This window comes from Microcaecilia unicolor, chromosome 12, assembly GCF_901765095.1.
Source record: "Microcaecilia unicolor chromosome 12, aMicUni1.1, whole genome shotgun sequence".
Lineage (NCBI taxonomy): Eukaryota > Metazoa > Chordata > Amphibia > Gymnophiona > Siphonopidae > Microcaecilia > Microcaecilia unicolor.
The window spans coordinates 78,294,065-78,311,579 of NC_044042.1; the positions used below are offsets into that span (position 1 = coordinate 78,294,065).

General features: G+C 45.2%; 1 protein-coding gene across 2 annotated transcripts in view; it reads right to left on the bottom strand.

The window, feature by feature from the left end:
- NSF (N-ethylmaleimide sensitive factor, vesicle fusing ATPase) overlaps positions 1-17,515 on the bottom strand; it is a 263,374-nt gene that overhangs the window by 104,271 nt on the left and 141,588 nt on the right. For both annotated transcript variants that reach the window (XM_030220802.1, XM_030220801.1), the window contains exon 8: positions 9,873-10,028. In XM_030220802.1, the coding sequence (XP_030076662.1) occupies positions 9,873-10,028 (156 nt within the window). The remainder of the gene's footprint in view (positions 1-9,872; positions 10,029-17,515) is intronic.

Below are 17,515 nucleotides of genomic sequence, written 5' to 3' on the forward strand. Positions count from 1 at the left end.
AAAAAGGGAAGCCTGTATGACAAAAGGCTGAAATCCTCCTGGCCAATGTAATAGTAATCTTTGGCAAAGACTGAAAAAAACTACATCAGGTCCGACAAGATGAGATTCAAATCCTAGGAGGGAACTATAGAATGTCTAGGCAGTTTAATGAGCGTAACTCCTCTGAGAAACCTTAGCACATCTGGGTGGGAAGCCAATGACTTATACTTCCCCAAGCCAAGATAGAATGCTAAGAGTGCTACCTGCACCTTAAGGGACACCAAGGCCAGACACTTATCTAAAACATCCAGCAAAAAATCCCTGCCATGGAAGACTGCACCATCCTTCAAAAAAGTGAAAAAGAAAAGGAATTGTTTTGAGAGGCAGCAAAACTTTGGAAGTGGAAGTCACATGCTAATAAAGCAACCAGAAAGTTACAGTCAGCCGATACACCTCAGACTTCATTTACCTCTACTGTACAAACACCGCCTCCATACAAAAGTCCCCAATCTCTTGGTAAGGCTGTTCGGAAAACTATGCATGCTCTGACATCCTCACCAAGGAAGAAAATTCTAGTTGTAGCAAGACTAGCAAGGAGAGTGGGGCTCAAGATTCATCACCAGGTGGAGCAAAACATAGCAGAAAAGAAGAGTGGTTTGGAAAAGGAGGTAGCAAAAACAGTTGAGCAGTTTTACTTGCGTCAGAATATCATGAATACGACACCCAATATGAGAGATGAAGTAACTGTGTGAAAAAATATGTGCAAACATTTCCTTCTGATGTACTTGAGAGAAGCATATGAAGTATTTTTAATGTGCCATCCAGATATCACAATAAGCTTTAAGTTTGCCAAGTTGCATCCTACAAATATTGACATATCGAGAAATTTACCAGTTGATCCGTGTAAGTGCTGTATTTGTGAAAATCTACAGGTTTTGAAAATGGAGTATGGCAGCACATTCTGGCAAAACATCTTGTGCAACAGTGAAACCAATGACTACGTGTCCATGTGCTAAAAAGAATGCAAATCATGCAAAGATGGAAAACAAGTGGTAACTGGTGTAACAGTGGATTTAGGTAGCAATGTTCATGACAAGGCATGGGAGAAAGCTCCATTAGCAGCAGAAGATAAGCCAGATACCCTGAATATTGTTTCAAAGGAAGTCTGTGCTGGTGATCTGCTTGGCTTGATCACACAGGAGCTACCCATTTTCCAAGAACATGTGCGTGTGAAGAGGATTCAAAAAATTCAGGTTGAGGCAAATAAGCGAACAGTAGGAGTTGTGCAAAATTGACTTTTTTTATGGCATACCAGTGTGACTATCAGGATGAAGTGCAATCAGTTTATGGTCTTGGAAGTCTGTAACATTGTTTACTGTTGCAGTGTTTCACAATGGCCAAACAAAATTTGTAGTAATCGGCTCAGATACCAAAAAACAGGCAAGACCAGTGTACTAGCATTCTTTATCAAAGTCTATGACAAGTTTTTGAGTAACATCAGTGACAGTAACATCCAGGAAATTATTTACAGTGATGGGCCTTCATCAGAGTTCAAGAACAAATTTAGGACATGAACAACCTTGACCATATCTGCCAACTGCATCAAAAACTTTCAGTGGAATTTTCTTCCATGGTAAAAGGGTGGTCGATGGCATCAGAGAATGAGTGAAGTCTCTGGTAAGCCAAGCTGTGATGAGCAAAGCCAGTAGCAGAGTTATCATACAGAATGCTGCTGAGTTCGCCAAACTTACCGCTGAGATGGTGGCGTCCATAACTGTGATGTACATTACTCAGTTGAATATTGATGCTGTTAATTCCACAATCAATGCACGGGAAGATGTTCTGCCATCCCAGGTATTCACAAGATGCATATAGTTCAGAGCTGTTTAGCTGATCACACTGTGAAGTTGTGGCACACATGTGCAGACTCGAGCATGGCAGACAAGCTCTGTATCACTGCTTGTTACTTCCTATCCACAGACAGAGTTGGCAGTGTCACATACTGAATTTGATATGTCAGTCAATGAAATAGCACCCGAACGTGTCAACAATGGTCCTTCAGATGACCATTGTGTATTGAAAGCGGATGCATAGTGAAGTATGATGGATCACTGTATCCTGGTGAAATAAATCGGATCATAGGCAGAGAGTTTGAAGTGTCTGTTGTGATAAAATCTGTCAAATAGACAAACCGGATCAATTGTTCTACAAGAAACAGGATATGCTTCATGCCATATTTCCACCTGAACCAGTTGGCAGAAAAAAAACAGGAGCTTCTACTACTTTAATGATCCAAAACTGTTGAAGAAAACAGCTGTTACTGATTAAATAAACTTTGTTTAATAAGTTGCTAAACAATTTTTAAAATCTTCCTAAGATACTGCATTTACACACTGTCACACACATAAATGTCAACAAGAAACAGAAGAACAAAGTCTTTCGCAAGGCACTGAAGTAAAAAACACAGCGAAGGTGACACCAAAAGAGAAACTGACTAGATGAAGCAGATAAATGCAACTTTAATAAAAACATCCAAAGACTCTAAACAAATTGCCTCAGCAGGGCCAGTGCTTGGGTGTCTGGCAACCCCCCCCCCCCCCCCCCCCCCCCCCACCGCGTTCAAGCATCTCCTTTCTCTCTTTTTCCTCCCTTCACCCACCCCACACCCTTTTTCAGTCCAGTGTCTTAAAGGGTAAAGAACAAAAAATATTTTTGTTTTTTTTTACTTGACAGCTTTTTAATTTATTTGAAAGCTTCCCATATATAATATCATGAAATAAAATTGAATATCACCAAAACTGCTTTAAAACATTATTGTAACTGGTGGAAACAACACTAATAAAGTCTATATTTTGTGCTCCTTTTTCTACACTGTTCTGTACAATACAGTAATATTAGGCCAAATTTCAGTAAGGATATCCTGTTTACTGATAGGTTCACCTTAACTGTTGTAATCTGACTTGGGAAGACTGGTGTTATAAAGATTGGAAGTAAAATTAAACTCTTCTTTCATTGGGGCACATTGAATCACATCTTCATCTCATCTCTTTTGTATAAATGGATAATTCTGTTTTGAGCATGCTTCAGGGACAAGTGGTTTTCAGAAGTCAAAATAATAAAAAAATACATTTTTCATGCAGATCTCCCATTTGTTTTAACATAACTAAATGGGCTTTAAGCCCCTAATGCAGTCCATTGGTTTCCTTATATTTTGTCCTTGTGATGACTTACAATGTGCAAAAACTGCACCCCCCCCCCCCCCCAGATTTATACTGTGTCAAAACCTGCCCCTCCCCACGGTAATGCTGTCATCCCCCTCCAGCGAACTAGAGTCCTACCTTGCCGCCCGCCCTGGTGGTGTAATGGCCTCTGTGGCTGCAGGGTCAGGAAAGAATCCCACTTTTTCCTGCCCGCTGCCGCTACTCCATCTCCAGTGCTCTCCGCTTTTCTCTTCTGTGCTGCAGGCGCTGCCGCGTTTTCCCAAAATGGCTGCCGAGACTGCCACCGGAAGCCTTGGCAGCTATTTTTAAAATACAGCGCAGCCGTCCGCAGCACAGAAGAGAAAAGTTGACCGCGCCGGAGACACAGTAGTAGCAGTGAGCAGGAAAAAGTGGGATTCTTTCCTGCCCTTACAGCTGCAGAGAACACCACACCATCGGGGAAGGCAGCAAGGTAGTAGTATGTGGGAGGGAGATGGCGACATTGCTGTGGCGGTGGGGGGAGGGTAAGCAAGAGTAAGCATGGCGTCTCTGGCGCCCCCCTGCCACCCGCGTTCCACCGGCCCTGCACCTCAGGCATCTTAGAAAAGGATGAATTCAACTGCTCTACTTCACAAGTCTCATGTGGTTATCTAATACACCTTGAAACCACTGAAATAAAGCACCGGTAATCGGCTAAGTGTTGAAGCAAAACTTTTGTCATATATATAAACAACAATTTGTCCCCAGTTTGTCACAGTTGAACAGTATACAGCATAAATATCATTACTAAGTTCAGTTAAGACTGTTTTATTAAAGTGCCTTACACTTCACAGAGTTTTCTTTTTTTCTATAGTCATATGAAGATTTATTGATTTAAACAGTTAACAAGTAACCAATGAATTGACATCAAATGACAAAATGAGATTTGACATACTTAACAAATGTTATGCATAATTAAATATATAAATAGTACTTTGAGCATATATTGTCACACAGTATCTTCTACAGTGTACCAACAAACACTGATTATCTAAAACCAGATGGTGAAAATCACACATGTAACCAGAGTTATTTTTTCTCTCAACAAACTCGCTGGTGTATGTGGTAACAGTGGTAGTGTACCTGGGTTTAAAAAAAGGTTTGGACAAGTTCCTGGAAGAAAAAAGTCCACAGTCTGATACTAAGATAGACATAGGGAAGCCACTGCTTGCCCTGGGGTTGTCAGTATAGAATGTTGATACTATTTGTGTTTCTGCCAGGCACTTGTGACCTAGATTGGCCTCTATTGGGAACAGGACAATGGGCTAGATGGACAATTGGTCTAACCCAGTAGAGCTATTCTTATGTTATTATTATCAGTGGCAGAGTCAGTGGGTTCCCTCAGAGCCAGCAGCAGCGTGCAGAGGGGAACATCCCTGCGCCTGCCTTTTGCTTGCTGCTGCCACAGCCACAGATATGAACAAGACAAGCAGTGGACTGCTGCAGGAGCTTCAGCCCGCCTATAATGAGTAAGCCAGTGGGAAGGGGAGCAGACAGGGAGACAAGAAGGGGCAATGTAGAGTATGTGGGAGGTGGGAAGAGATGGGGCAAAGCTGGATACGGGGGTGGGGGGTAGAGAGAGCAATACGTTAGCTGCGTTAAACTTTTTAATGCAACTTAAACATTTAACACATTAATCATGTCATTAATGCTTTTAATGTGCAGTCCTAGTTTTTAAGCACTGACTCTCAATTCTTCTTTTGACATAATAAAATCCAAGAGTGATTTAGGATTCATAAAGGATTAACTTTTACCCTCATATAAAACAAGGAAATTTTAACACAAAATTAACACCCAGAGCCAAGACTCTGGGTCTCGATGTCAGAAACTCCTGGATTCTCTTTCGCGTATTCTCTAGAAAGATCAGGAAAATATATGTATCTTAGACCCCAAAAAACAACTCATTCATAAAATGGAAATACAAACGAAGATTATTATTCCTATCTGGGTCTAAAGCAAAAGTCACCAGCAATGTGGTTCTATGGGTAACCACTTCAAGTGATGATTCAAGAAACTCGGGGCTTTTGTCAGTCCCCAATATCAAATATTGGGCTTGCACAAGTGGTGGTAATGCATCTGAAGGGCTTTTCAAAACATTTATAAAAATACTTCTGTACCATATCCAATGGTGGAATCAGAGGTGATTTGGGAAAATTCACAAACCTTAGATTTTTTTTCTTCTGATTTGATTTTCCAAAAATTCTATTTTCTTAAATGAATACAACTCATCCTTCAACAAAGCCACATTAGAAATTTGACGCTCAGCCTCCATAGTACCAATCTGGTTAGAATGTTGCTCAATGGTCTCATCATGCAATGCAATAGAACCAGAAACCTGATTAAACTGAGCAGAAAGGATGCAGTAACCTTGAGAAAAGCGTTATTGAAAGTCTGCAAGGCATCCCAAATGAAATCAATAGTAACAATTTTAGGTTTAACCAACTCCAACAGCTGAGGCTTAGCAGGCAGCAACTCTCCTAATGGGGGCTGTGAACTCATAGTTCATTGAATAAGCTACAACTTCCTTCTCTTGAGATGGTACAGGCTGTAGGGCAGAAACGGTCATGGGGGGCCCCTCCAATGAGTCAGGAAATGGTTCACTTTCATCTGACACCAGGCTCTGCCCTCCTTCAGCATACACCCTTGCTGGTTGCAGAGGCGTTGCCTGAACGATGGGGATCAACGAAACTCCAACCACACTGCTTCTCCTGAACAAATCCAGAAGCAGAGCCAAAAGTGGAACAGGAGTGGAAGCCGTAGAGACACTGAACTTTCAACAGTTGTCTGCCAAACCCTGGGCAATAGAGCAGGGGCTGAGGGAACCTGATGTTCTCAACTTTTCCTCTTCCTTCCCATACTCCGAGGAGCCAGAGCACTCCCAGGTACACAAAAAGCAGAGGCAGAGCGCCCCCATCAGTGTGTTTTATTCAGCGGCCATCTTGGTTCAGGTCCTAAATGCTATGTTGTTTTATTTTGATACTATCCTCTTTCTATTTAGGGATCCTTTGAGTCCATCCCATGCATTTTTGAATTTCATCAAATGTCTCTACCACCTCCACTGGGAAGGCATTCAACATCCACCACCCTCTATGTGAAAAAGTATTTCCTGACATTAATCCTAAGTCTGCCACCCCGCAACCTCAATTTATGTTCTCTAGTTTTACCGCTTCTCCGTCTTGGGAAGAGATTTGTTTGTAGATTAATACCATTCAAGTATTTAAATATATGTATCATATCTTCTCTATCCCTTTTTTCCTCTAGGGTATACATATTCAAGTCTCTTTTCATATGTCTCTTGGTGCAATCCTGATATCATTTTCACCACCTTCTTCAGGACTGCTTCAAGTCTTATGTTATTAAAAAGATACAGCCTCCAGAATAGAACACAATATTCTAAGTGGGGCCTCGTCAACAACTTGTACAAAGGCATCAAAACCTCCCTTTTTCTGCTGGTTATTCCACTCTATGAATACCAGCATCCTTCTGGCTACAGCCATTCCCTTGTCACATTGTTTCGCAGCCTTGAGATGCTCAGACACCATCATCCCAAGGTCCCTCTCCTCGACCGTGCTTATCAGCTTCTCACCCCTTAGCACATACAGTTCCTTTGAATTTTTACTCCCCAAGTGCATCACTCTGCACTTCTTTGCATTAAATTTTAACTGCCAAACATCACACCAATCTTCTCACGTTTGCAGATCTCTTCTCATGTTTTCTATTCCCTTAGGTGTGTCCATTCTGTTGCAAACCTTTGTGCCATCTGCAAATAGAGACACTTTTCCTTCTAACCCTTTAGCAATGTCACTTACAGAGTTGGCTACAAAGACTGTGCTATTTCAGCAAGCGTTTAATATTTCTACAGGTTAATGGCTGCTGATTAGGACTCTGCTCTTTGATAATGGTGTTACTGCTTTTGTGTGAGTTTGTTTTTGTATGTGAGATTTATAGTCATATATTGTTTTACTTAAGTACATGACTCTGTTTCTTGTACTTCACTCAGAATTGTAGATGGTACAGACTAGAAATGTTATAAATAAATAAATACTGATCCCTGAGGCACTCCACCACTCACCTTTTTAACCTCCATCAGTCAAATTTCTAATCCAGTTCAGCACTTTGGGTCCTAGCTTTAGTCTTCTAAGTTCACTGAAGAATCGTATCAAATGCTTTGTTGAAATCCACAGAAACTACATTTAGAGCATGTTCTTGACCCAATTCTCTGGTCAACTAGTCAAAGAAATCAATCAGGCTTGTTTGGCATGATTTTCCCTTGGTAAAGCCATGTTGTCTCAGGTCTTGTAACCCGTTTTGATTCCAGGTAGTTCACTATTCTTTCTTCAGCAGAACCTCTATTATTTTCCACCCACCAAAGTGAGGCTTTCCGGCCTGCAGTTTCTGATCTCTATTAGCACTTTTGTAAAGAGGGACCACATCTGCTCTTCTCCAATTCTACGGAATCTCTCCTGTCTCCAAGGATTTATTAAACAAATCTTTGAGAGGACTCACCGGAACCTCTGAGCTCCCTCAATATTCTGGGATGGATCTCGTCTGGTCCCATGGCTTTGTTTACTTTCATTTTTTCAAGTTGTTCATAAAACACTTTCTTCTGTGAACGGTGCGTTATCAAGTTTCTTTATTTCTTGATATACTGCCAAGGCAGTGGCGTAGCCACAGGTGGGCCTGGATGGGCCAGGGCCCACCCAATTAGGGCTCAGGCCCACCCAACACATTTAGCGGTAGCTGGTGGGGATTCCAAGCTCCACCAGGCTGAAGACTTCCACCTGATGGAAACCAAAATGCTACTCTCCACGATACCAGCACTTCCATATTAGTTTTCAGCGCATGCCAAGGTGGAAAGAAGTGTTTTCCTGCCGGCTGAGATTTTATTTGGGTGGTGGTTGGGTGTGGGGGGGGGGGGGGGGGGGGAGAACACTTGGTGCCCACCCACTTCTTGCCTAGACCCACCCAAAATCTGTTTTCTGGCTACGCCCCTGTGCCAAGGGTACAAGCCATCATAGCGGTTTACAACAAAGTACAAAACAAAAATCATTAAAAAGAAGTGAACTACAATATATCTATCATCTATATCTCTCTCTATATCTAATATATCTATACCTACACATAGGAAAGTGAAAGAACACGTTACATAGGGTAGGGGAAGAGTGAAAGAGTACATAGCTAATGGATAATAGCCCAGTGTCCCATCCAGTAGAACCACATCTAAAGGCCACTACACGAAGGCTAGAGTCACACAGTAGGCCCATATAATTGTTGAAACAAGTAAGTTTTAAAATCTGGGTGTGATCGTATTAAGCGTAATTCTAATGGAAGGTTATTCCAGTAAGTAGGACCAGAAACAGAAAACATTGTTTTCCTGAAAGTAGCAAATGGCACTAGATGGAGAGATGGCACAGTTAAGATACGTTTTTCTGATGAATGCAAAGCCCGGAGGGGAACATAAGGTGTAAGATATTGTATTAAAATAGTAGGTTGACCTAAGTTGAGTGTTTTGTGAACTAAGGTCAGAATTTTAAATTGGATATGTATATGAACCTGGAACCAGTGTTCCTGCTTCAGTAGGGGGGGTCACATGATCATATTTCTGACTTCCAGTGACCAGCTTTACTGCGGTGTTCTGGATTATTTGCAACAGACGCAACATATGGTTTGCCAACACAGGGTGATCCCCTCCATCATCCCCTGCAGGATTACAATTACAATGTATAGCATCATAATAGCTCATAGACCACCACCACAATCAAAATCTACTTACCAAAAAATATATAACAAAAGGAAGAACAATGAGAAAATAAAAAGAAAACAAAACACACCCACACATACTTTCGCCAAAAGGGTGGTAGATGCCTTGGTCAAACTTCCCAAGGAGTTTGCATGTCAAAATAATGGCAAAATTCAAGCACACATGGAATGAACTTGGACTCTTGGTGGCAGAAGAAAGATCACAAATTAAATAGGACCTGACAGAGCACAGTAGGTAGGTACAAATGAATGAACTAGGTGGACTAAAAGGCATGTTTAGTTGCTGTTGTCTCCCCTGTTTCTATAAACTCCATTGAACCCCGATGAGATAGAAAAATCAGAGAGCTCTATTTTTGTGTTACAAAAGTTATGCTGTGGCACTGTTCCCTCTAAGCCGAGCGGGAGTTCTCCACTTACAGGTCTGCCAGCAGGGGGTGTTGTTTCACTACCACATTTTCAATACTGAGGGACAGGAAAGCGCTGCAGGACTCCAGGGAACCCTAGCAATTGAAAGCACAATATTGAAGCACCACCCCCCAATGGAGGACTTCCATTCAGCTTAGAGGGGACAGCGATATGCACATGTGTGTGTTTTATTGATTTAGCACAATGAGGAGTTTTCAATTCACAAATCCAGTTAAGAAACAGGACTATGAAACCATAAAGTTTAAAAAGACATTTGGTTTTCCTGTAGTACTGAAATTTCTCTGAAACTATTAGTAACTATTTATTTATAATAAGATTATCTAAAAATTCTAAGCGGTGTACAGTACTAAATAAAAGGAATACAACTAGCTATCGGAAAGTTATTGTCATGGGCAAAATGTTACAACAAGAGTTGTTAGAAGTGAAATCCACTGTATTGATGAACATCCATTTTAAACAAACACTCACCCATTTGCTCCACGATCTCAGGTGGAAAAACTCGAGAGGCAAATGCACGCCGGAAGATGTCGGAGAATTCCTTATCCAGACCACCAATCCCCATCTTCTCAAAGTTCCAGTCAGGATTGATGATAGACTGGCGGCCCTGCTTGGTCTTAGATTTACCTAGGAAAATCAGATTTACTTATTAAAATGTAATGGACACAAAAAACATGTAAACAATTTTTGATATTGAAACCAGAAGTATTGCGGCTAGGCGCTACATTTTACCTTCGATTTCCTTGTAAATGTATAGTATGTTATAACTCACACAAGTATGTTTTCATGGACCCATTACAATTAACATCGTTTGTAACATCTAAAAGAATTGAAGGAGCAAAATAGAATTAAAATGTCTCCTAGATGTTATATTTCCTTAAAAAGAATTTATTTCTTTATTCCTTTAATCCTCCTACACTAAGGATGTCTCTTCATTTTTTTTTTTTTATTTATAAGTTTTTAATTTCTTACAAGTGCAAAACTTGTTACAGAAAAACAGCCAATTTTAAATTTTTAAAGTAAAAAAAAAATTAAACAAGAATAAGTTTAACAGCTTTCTTAGACCTCAATTAAGGGGGGGGGAGTTACATAATCAGTGGAGATTTAAAGGTATTATTGCCAAATTATACATAACGCGGTTTATGTGCACTAATTCGTCTCTCATCATTTTACTATATTTGCATGCAGTTGTTTCATATCCAGAAAGGATTTCAGCTGTTCTGGGTCATAAAATACATACTTTATCCCACTGAGCTTGACCAAGCATTTGCAAGGATATGCTAACAAAAATGAGCCACCTAACTTAATGACATCCTGTTTCATTAGTAAAAATAATTTTCTCCGTTCCTGAGTTACCTTAGTAACGTCAGGAAATATCCACAATTTGTTTCCAAAGAACAGTTCTTTTGAATATTTAAAGTACAACTTAAATATTGTGTTAAAGTCCTGTTCAAATACCAGGGAAACCAAGAGGGTAGCCCTCTCCGGAACAATTTCAATAGATTGTTCTAAAATTGCTGATAAGTTGTTGAGATCTACTCCTTCTACTCCGAGGCCATCTTTATTTCCTTCTTTTCCAGCAAGTCTTGTTGGCAAGTAATATATTTTACTTATAGGGGGAATAAGTTCGATGTCTCTTCATTTAAAGTGGACTTGAGTGTTGAATTAGATGAAACTTATATTATTTTCTTTGTATGTTAATTTGAGAAAATAACACTTTCCAATCAAGTGTAATTCCTTGTAATAATTATATATATGTAAAAATAAAATTAAAAAAAATGTAATGGACCACTTTCTGACTCCCTCCTTACCTTACAGATACACTCCTCACTTGAGAAGAACGTCTACCTCTTATCTACAAAATTCCCAAAGACTTCAATGCACCCCCTCATTCATATCGCAATTGCTCATTTAGAATTTGAAATATTATCTTTAAAAAAAAAAAAAAAAAAAAAAAGACACAAAATGTACCTCAGCAGTAACTCAGATTAGGAGACTAACAAACACACAATCATCCACCAAGGCAAACAGAACTTAGAAACGTGAAATGGGACTATCAAGACTTCAGAAAGAGAGATGTCTGTATGTTGTTCCACAGTTTCTGTTGACTGATGCATCCCTGAATAGAGGTAAGATGCTGAAATGCAGCATATAAGTCAAAGCACCAGTGGCATAGCCACAGGTGGGCCTGGGTGGGCCAGGGCCCACCTACTTTGGACTCAGGCCCAACCAAAATTGTGACACTCTTGCTCTAGCTGGTGGGGATTTTCTCTCCTTGGGCAGCCAGCGCTCTTCCAAATGTCAGCCAGCAGCACTTGCCTTGAGCTGACGCCGAGACTGCCCCTTCTACACACGCTCAGTTTTTGTACATGCAAAAGCAATGAGCATGCACAGCCTGCCGGCAACAGCATCATTTTGAGGCAAGTGCTGCTGGCTGCTGTTTGGAAGAGTGCTGGCTGCTTGAGGAGGAGGAGGAAATCTTCAGCTGGCAGGGTTTGAGGATCCCCACTAGCTAAATTATTTAATATTTGGGGTTTGTGGGCAGGGAGGGGTGGAGAGAGGAGCAAACCGGAGGGGGCCCGGGGGAGGAACAAAAATTCCATGCCCACCCACCTTGGGCTCAGGCCCACCCAAAAGTGGCCATCTGGCTACGCCCCTGCAAAGCACTAAGATACCCACAGACGACTTGGGGGGGTGGGGTGGGAGGGGGAGCAATGAACTCTCATTTTGGAAAAAAATTGGACTAGTGTGCAAGTATCCATCCATTAAATGGTGAAAATTGTTCATTTCACCACCCTAATAGTTTAAATTAACCTCTCATCATGACTGCTTAGATCTCAGAGGGCTCTGTGTCTTCACTATTTGCCATTATTTAACACAGTCTGACTAAAGTATGCTTGAAAATCTGATCCTCTCTCTTATCTTAACGTCTGCTGCCCTCTTTGTGTCATACTTGGTATTACTTCCAACTACCTGAATAAGGTAAAATTATGTATAATCATACCTGATAATTTTCTTTCCATTAATCATAGCTGATCAATCCATAGACTGGTGGGTTGTGTCCATCTACCAGCAGGTGGAGATAGAGAGCAAACTTTTGCCTCCCTATATGTGGTCATGTGCTGCCGGAAACTCCTCAGTATGTCGATATCAAAGCTCCATCCGCAGGACTCAGCACTTAGAGAATTACACCCACGAAGGGACACTCTGCCCAGCTCACCACCGCCGAAACGGGGGAGGGGAATTAACCCAGCTCATCCCCACACAAGTGGGGGAGGGGAATCCGTCCAGCTCATCCCCGCGGAGCGGGGGAGGGACACCACACCCGCCGATGCGGGGGGATCTGGCTTATCCTGCAACCGCAACCGCGGGAGGAGCTGACTGACCCTAACACCGCCGAAGCGGGAGGGGTACAAAGCTGCCCTACAGCCGCACGAAGCGGGAGGGAGTGCCGGCAGAATTTATGTCTCAATCCAGCCCCGTAAAACGGAGGGGAGAGGAATGCAGCAGCTCACTGTAACACAAACTCGTCTCAACTCTTGAAGAATCCAAGTGAAAGAACTTGAACACGAAGTCTTTCTGAAATAACTGAAGACTAAACTTGAACCTGAAATGCAACCAGAATAAAAACAGAACAGATATCTGGGAGGGGCTATGGATTGATCAGCTATGATTAATGGAAAGAAAATTATCAGGTATGATTATACATAATTTTACCTTCCATATCATCAAGCTGATCAATCCATAGACTGGTGGGATGTACCGAAGCAGTACTCACCCAGGGCGGGACATTGAAATCCCTGACCTCAACACTGAAGCTCCAAACCGGGCCTCCGCCCGTGCAGCCACAGTCAAACGGTAATGCTTGGAGAATGTATGAGCCGAAGCCCAAGTTGCCGCCTTGCATATCTCTTCCAAGGAGACGGATCCGGCCTCTGCCATCGAGGCCGCCTGAGCTCTCGTGGAGTGAGCCTTCAGCTGGATAGGCGGCACCTTCCCCGCGGCCACATAAGCCGCTGCAATGGCTTCCTTGACCCATCCTGCCACTGTAGGCTTAGCAGCCTGCAGACCCTTACGAGGACCTGCAAACAGGACAAACAGATGATCCGATTTCCGGAAATCATTGGTCACTTCCAAGTATCTGAAGATGACTCGTCTCACATCCAGATATTTAAGAGCAGAGTACTCCTCTGGGTAGTCCTCCCTACGAAAGGAAGGGAGACAGAGCTGCTGATTCACATGGAAGCGAGAAACAATCTTGGGCAGGAAGGAAGGCACTGTGCGAATAGTCACTCCTGCCTCAGTGAACTGCAGAAAAGGCTCTCGACATGAGAGCGCCTGGAGCTCGGAAACTCTTCTGGCTGAAGTGATAGCCACCAAAAAGACTGCTTTCAACGTCAGGTCTTTCAGAGATGCCCTCGACAAGGGTTCAAAAGGCGGCTTCTGCAATGCTCTTAGCACCAGGTTGAGATTCCACGCAGGCACCACTGAGTGCAGAGGAGGGCGCAGGTGATTAACTCCCTTGAGAAAGCGCACCACATCTGGCTGCGAAGCCAGGGAAGCACCCTTCAGGCGGCCCCTGAAGCAAGCCAGAGCCGCTACCTGGACTTTAAGGGAACTGAGCGACAGGCCTTTCTCCAGACCTTCTTGCAGGAACGCCAACACTGAAGAAATTGGAGCAGTGAAGGGAGAAAGTGAGCCTGCTTCACACCATGCTGCAAAGATACGCCAAACCCTGGCATAAGCAGTAGAAGTAGAGCGTTTCCTCGCTCTTAGCATAGTGGCGATGACCTTGTCTGAGAAGCCCTTCTTCCTCAGACGCTGCCGCTCAATAGCCAGGCCGTAAGACCAAAGGGAGAGGGATCCTCCATCACCACGGGACCCTGATGTAACCGGCCCTGCTCCACTGACAGCCGCAGAGGATCGTCGACTGAGAGCCTGATCAAGTCCGCATACCAGGGACGTCTGGGCCAATCCGGACCCACCAGGATTACCCTGCCGGGATGCTTTGCCACCCGGTCTAGCACCCTGCCCAACATGGGCCAGGGCGGGAACACATAGAGGAGCTCTTGTGTCGGCCACTGTTGGAGAAGAGCATCTACTCCCAGGGATCGAGGGTCCCGTCCTCTGCTGAAAAAGCGCGGCACTTGGCAATTGGCCGATGACGCCATCAGATCTAGGCTCGGCTGGCCCCAGCGCTTCGTGATGTCCAAGAACGCCTGAGCAGATAGTTGCCACTCTCCGGGCTCCAAGGTATGGCGACTGAGAAAGTCCGCCTTGACATTCATGACTCCGGCAATGTGGGCCGCTGAAAGCTGCTCCAGGTTCGCTTCCGCCCACTGGCAAAGACTCATAGCCTCCTTGGCTAGAGGGGCGCTCTTGGTACCTCCCTGGCGGTTGATATAGGCCACAGCCGTGGCATTGTCCGACAGGACCCGTACAGGCTACAACACCAGTACCGGGATGAACTCCAATAACACCAACCGAATGGCTCTGAGTTCCAGGAGGTTGATAGACCACTTGCCTCTGCAGGAGACTAGAGCCCCTGCGCTGTCCTTCCCAAGCAGTGGGCTCCCCAGCCCATCAAAGAGGCGTCTGTCGTGACGACAATCCACTCCGGGGTCACCAGAGGCAATCCTGCAGACAACTTGTCTGTCTGCGTCCACCAGCTCAGCGCCTTGCGCACTGCTGGGTCCACGGGAAGGTGCACAGCATAATCCTCCGACATCGGAGTCCAGCGCAGCAGCAGAGATAGCTGTAGTGGTCTCATATGAGCCCTGGCCCAGGGCACTACTTCCATCGTGGCCGTCATAGAGCCCAACAGCTGCACGTAGTCCCAAGCCCGAATAGGAGAGGCTACTAGGAACTAGTCCACCTGAGCCTGAAGCTTGACAATCCGATTGTCTGGCAGGAACACTCTGCCCACTTGGGTGTCGAATCGAACTCCCAGATACTCCAGGGACTGAGTCGGGCGCAGCTGGCTCTTCTTCCAGTTGATGATCCATCCCAGGGAGCTCACAAGAGCAACTACCCGGTCCATAGCTTTGCCGCACTCTGCATAAGAGGGGGCTCGGATCAACCAGTCGTCCAGATAAGGATGGACTTGTACTCCTTCCTTTAGCAGGAAGGCCGCTATGACCCCCATTACTTTGGAAAAGGTCCGCGGAGCAGTAGCCAACCCGAAAGGGAGGGCTCTGAACTGGAAGTGTCGTCTCAGGACTGTAAAACGCAGAAAGCGTTGGAGAGGAGGCCAGATGGGAATATGCAGGTACGCTTCCTTGATGTCCAAGGAAGCCAAGAACTCTCCTGCCTTCACTGCCGCTATAACAGAGCGGAGAGTCTCCATGCGAAAGTGCCTCACTTTCCAGGCCCGATTGACCCCTTTGAGGTCGAGGATAGGCCGGACAGAACCTCCTTTCTTTGGAACCACAAAGTAAATGGAGTAACGTCCCTTGCCAATCTGATTTTTTGGCACCGGAACGACCGCACCCAGGCGGATCAGGTTGTCCAAGGTCTGCTGCACTGCCACAGCTTGACCGGAGACTTGCAGGGAGAGAGTACAAACCCGTCTCTTAAGGGTTGGCAGAACTCTAGCTTGTAGCCATCTCTGATGACTTCCAGCACCCACGCGTCTGAAGTTATAGTGGTCCACTTGCCCAGAAACGAGGACAGCCGTCCTCCAATCTGCACTGGGGCGTGGACCAAGGCCCCGTCATTGGGTACGAGACCCTGGGGGAGGACCGGAGGGAGCACCTCCGGGACGGCGGTCTCTGCGAAAGGAATGCTGCTTGGGGGAGAAATTCCTCTTGAAGGAAGAGGGGGCAGAGGAACCCGACTTGCCCGGGCGGTACCGACGGGCTTCCAGCAACCGTCCTCTGGAGGTACCGGGACGAGTACTAGCCCGAGCCCTGACCTCTGGTAATTTCTTGCCCTTAGACGTGCCGAGATCGGTCACGATTTTGTCCAGCTCGACCCCAAAGAGCAGCTTGCCTTTAAAAAGCAATCTAGCCAGGCGGGATTTAGAGGCGTGGTCAGCAGACCAATGTTTCCGCCAAAGCCACCGCCGCGCAGAGACTGTCTGAGCCATGCCTTTAGCTGAGGCTCTCAAGACATCATACAGCAAGTCTGCCAAATAGGCTAAGCCCGATTCCAGGGCCGGCCAATCAGCCCTCAAGGAAAGATCCGAGGGGGAAGCCCGCTGCACCATAGTCAGGCACGCCCTGGCCACATAGGAGCCGCAAACTGAGGCCTGCAAACTTAAAGCAGCTGCCTCAAAGGACGACCTTAAGGCCGCCTCCAATCTTCTGTCTTGGGCGTCCTTTAGGGCCGTGCCACCTTCCACCGGCAACGCCGTTTTCTTAGTCACCGCAGTGATTAAAGAATCCACGGTAGGCCACAGATAGGCCTCACGTTCACAATTAAGGTGTGCATGGCATCATGCACGTGGAAGGATCTAGGCGGGCGCTTCGTCCCCAGCATAATGGCAGAGCCAACAGGGGCTGAGGGAGAGACGTCCTCCGGAGAGGAAATCTTCAAAGTGTCCATGGCCTGTAAAAACAGGTTGGGCAAATCCTCTGGGCTAAAAAGCCGCGCTGCAGAGGGGTCATCCGCTCCATCCGAGCGGGGATCTATCTCCTCCAAGGAATCCGCAAAGGACCGTTGGGAGACCTCAGACACGCTGCCCTCATCTACATCGGAGGAGACAAAGTCCTCCAAGGCCTGGAAATCAACCAGAGGGCGTTTACCTCTGGGAACCTCAACCTCTTTATCAGAAGAGGGAGCAGGGGCAGCGTTTTGCATGAGGAAAGCCTGATGCAGCAGCAAAACAAACTCGGGGGAGAAACCCCCCAGACTGTGCACTTCCGCAGCCTGGGCAACAGCCCTAGACGCACTCTCAACCGGCGCTCGCAATAGCGGGGGAGAGACATGCTGCGCATCCAAAATGGCGTCCGGCGTGAAACTCCGCGAAGGAGCCGCGCGGGAAGAACGGCGCTTAACTTTAGCCGCTTGTGCCGTCGCCCAAATTAAGGGCGTTCATGGCATTAATGTCTCCAACCTCAAGGGCGGCCCACGAAGAAGCCGTCCGAGCCGCGTGGCCGGCCAAGATGGCGGAG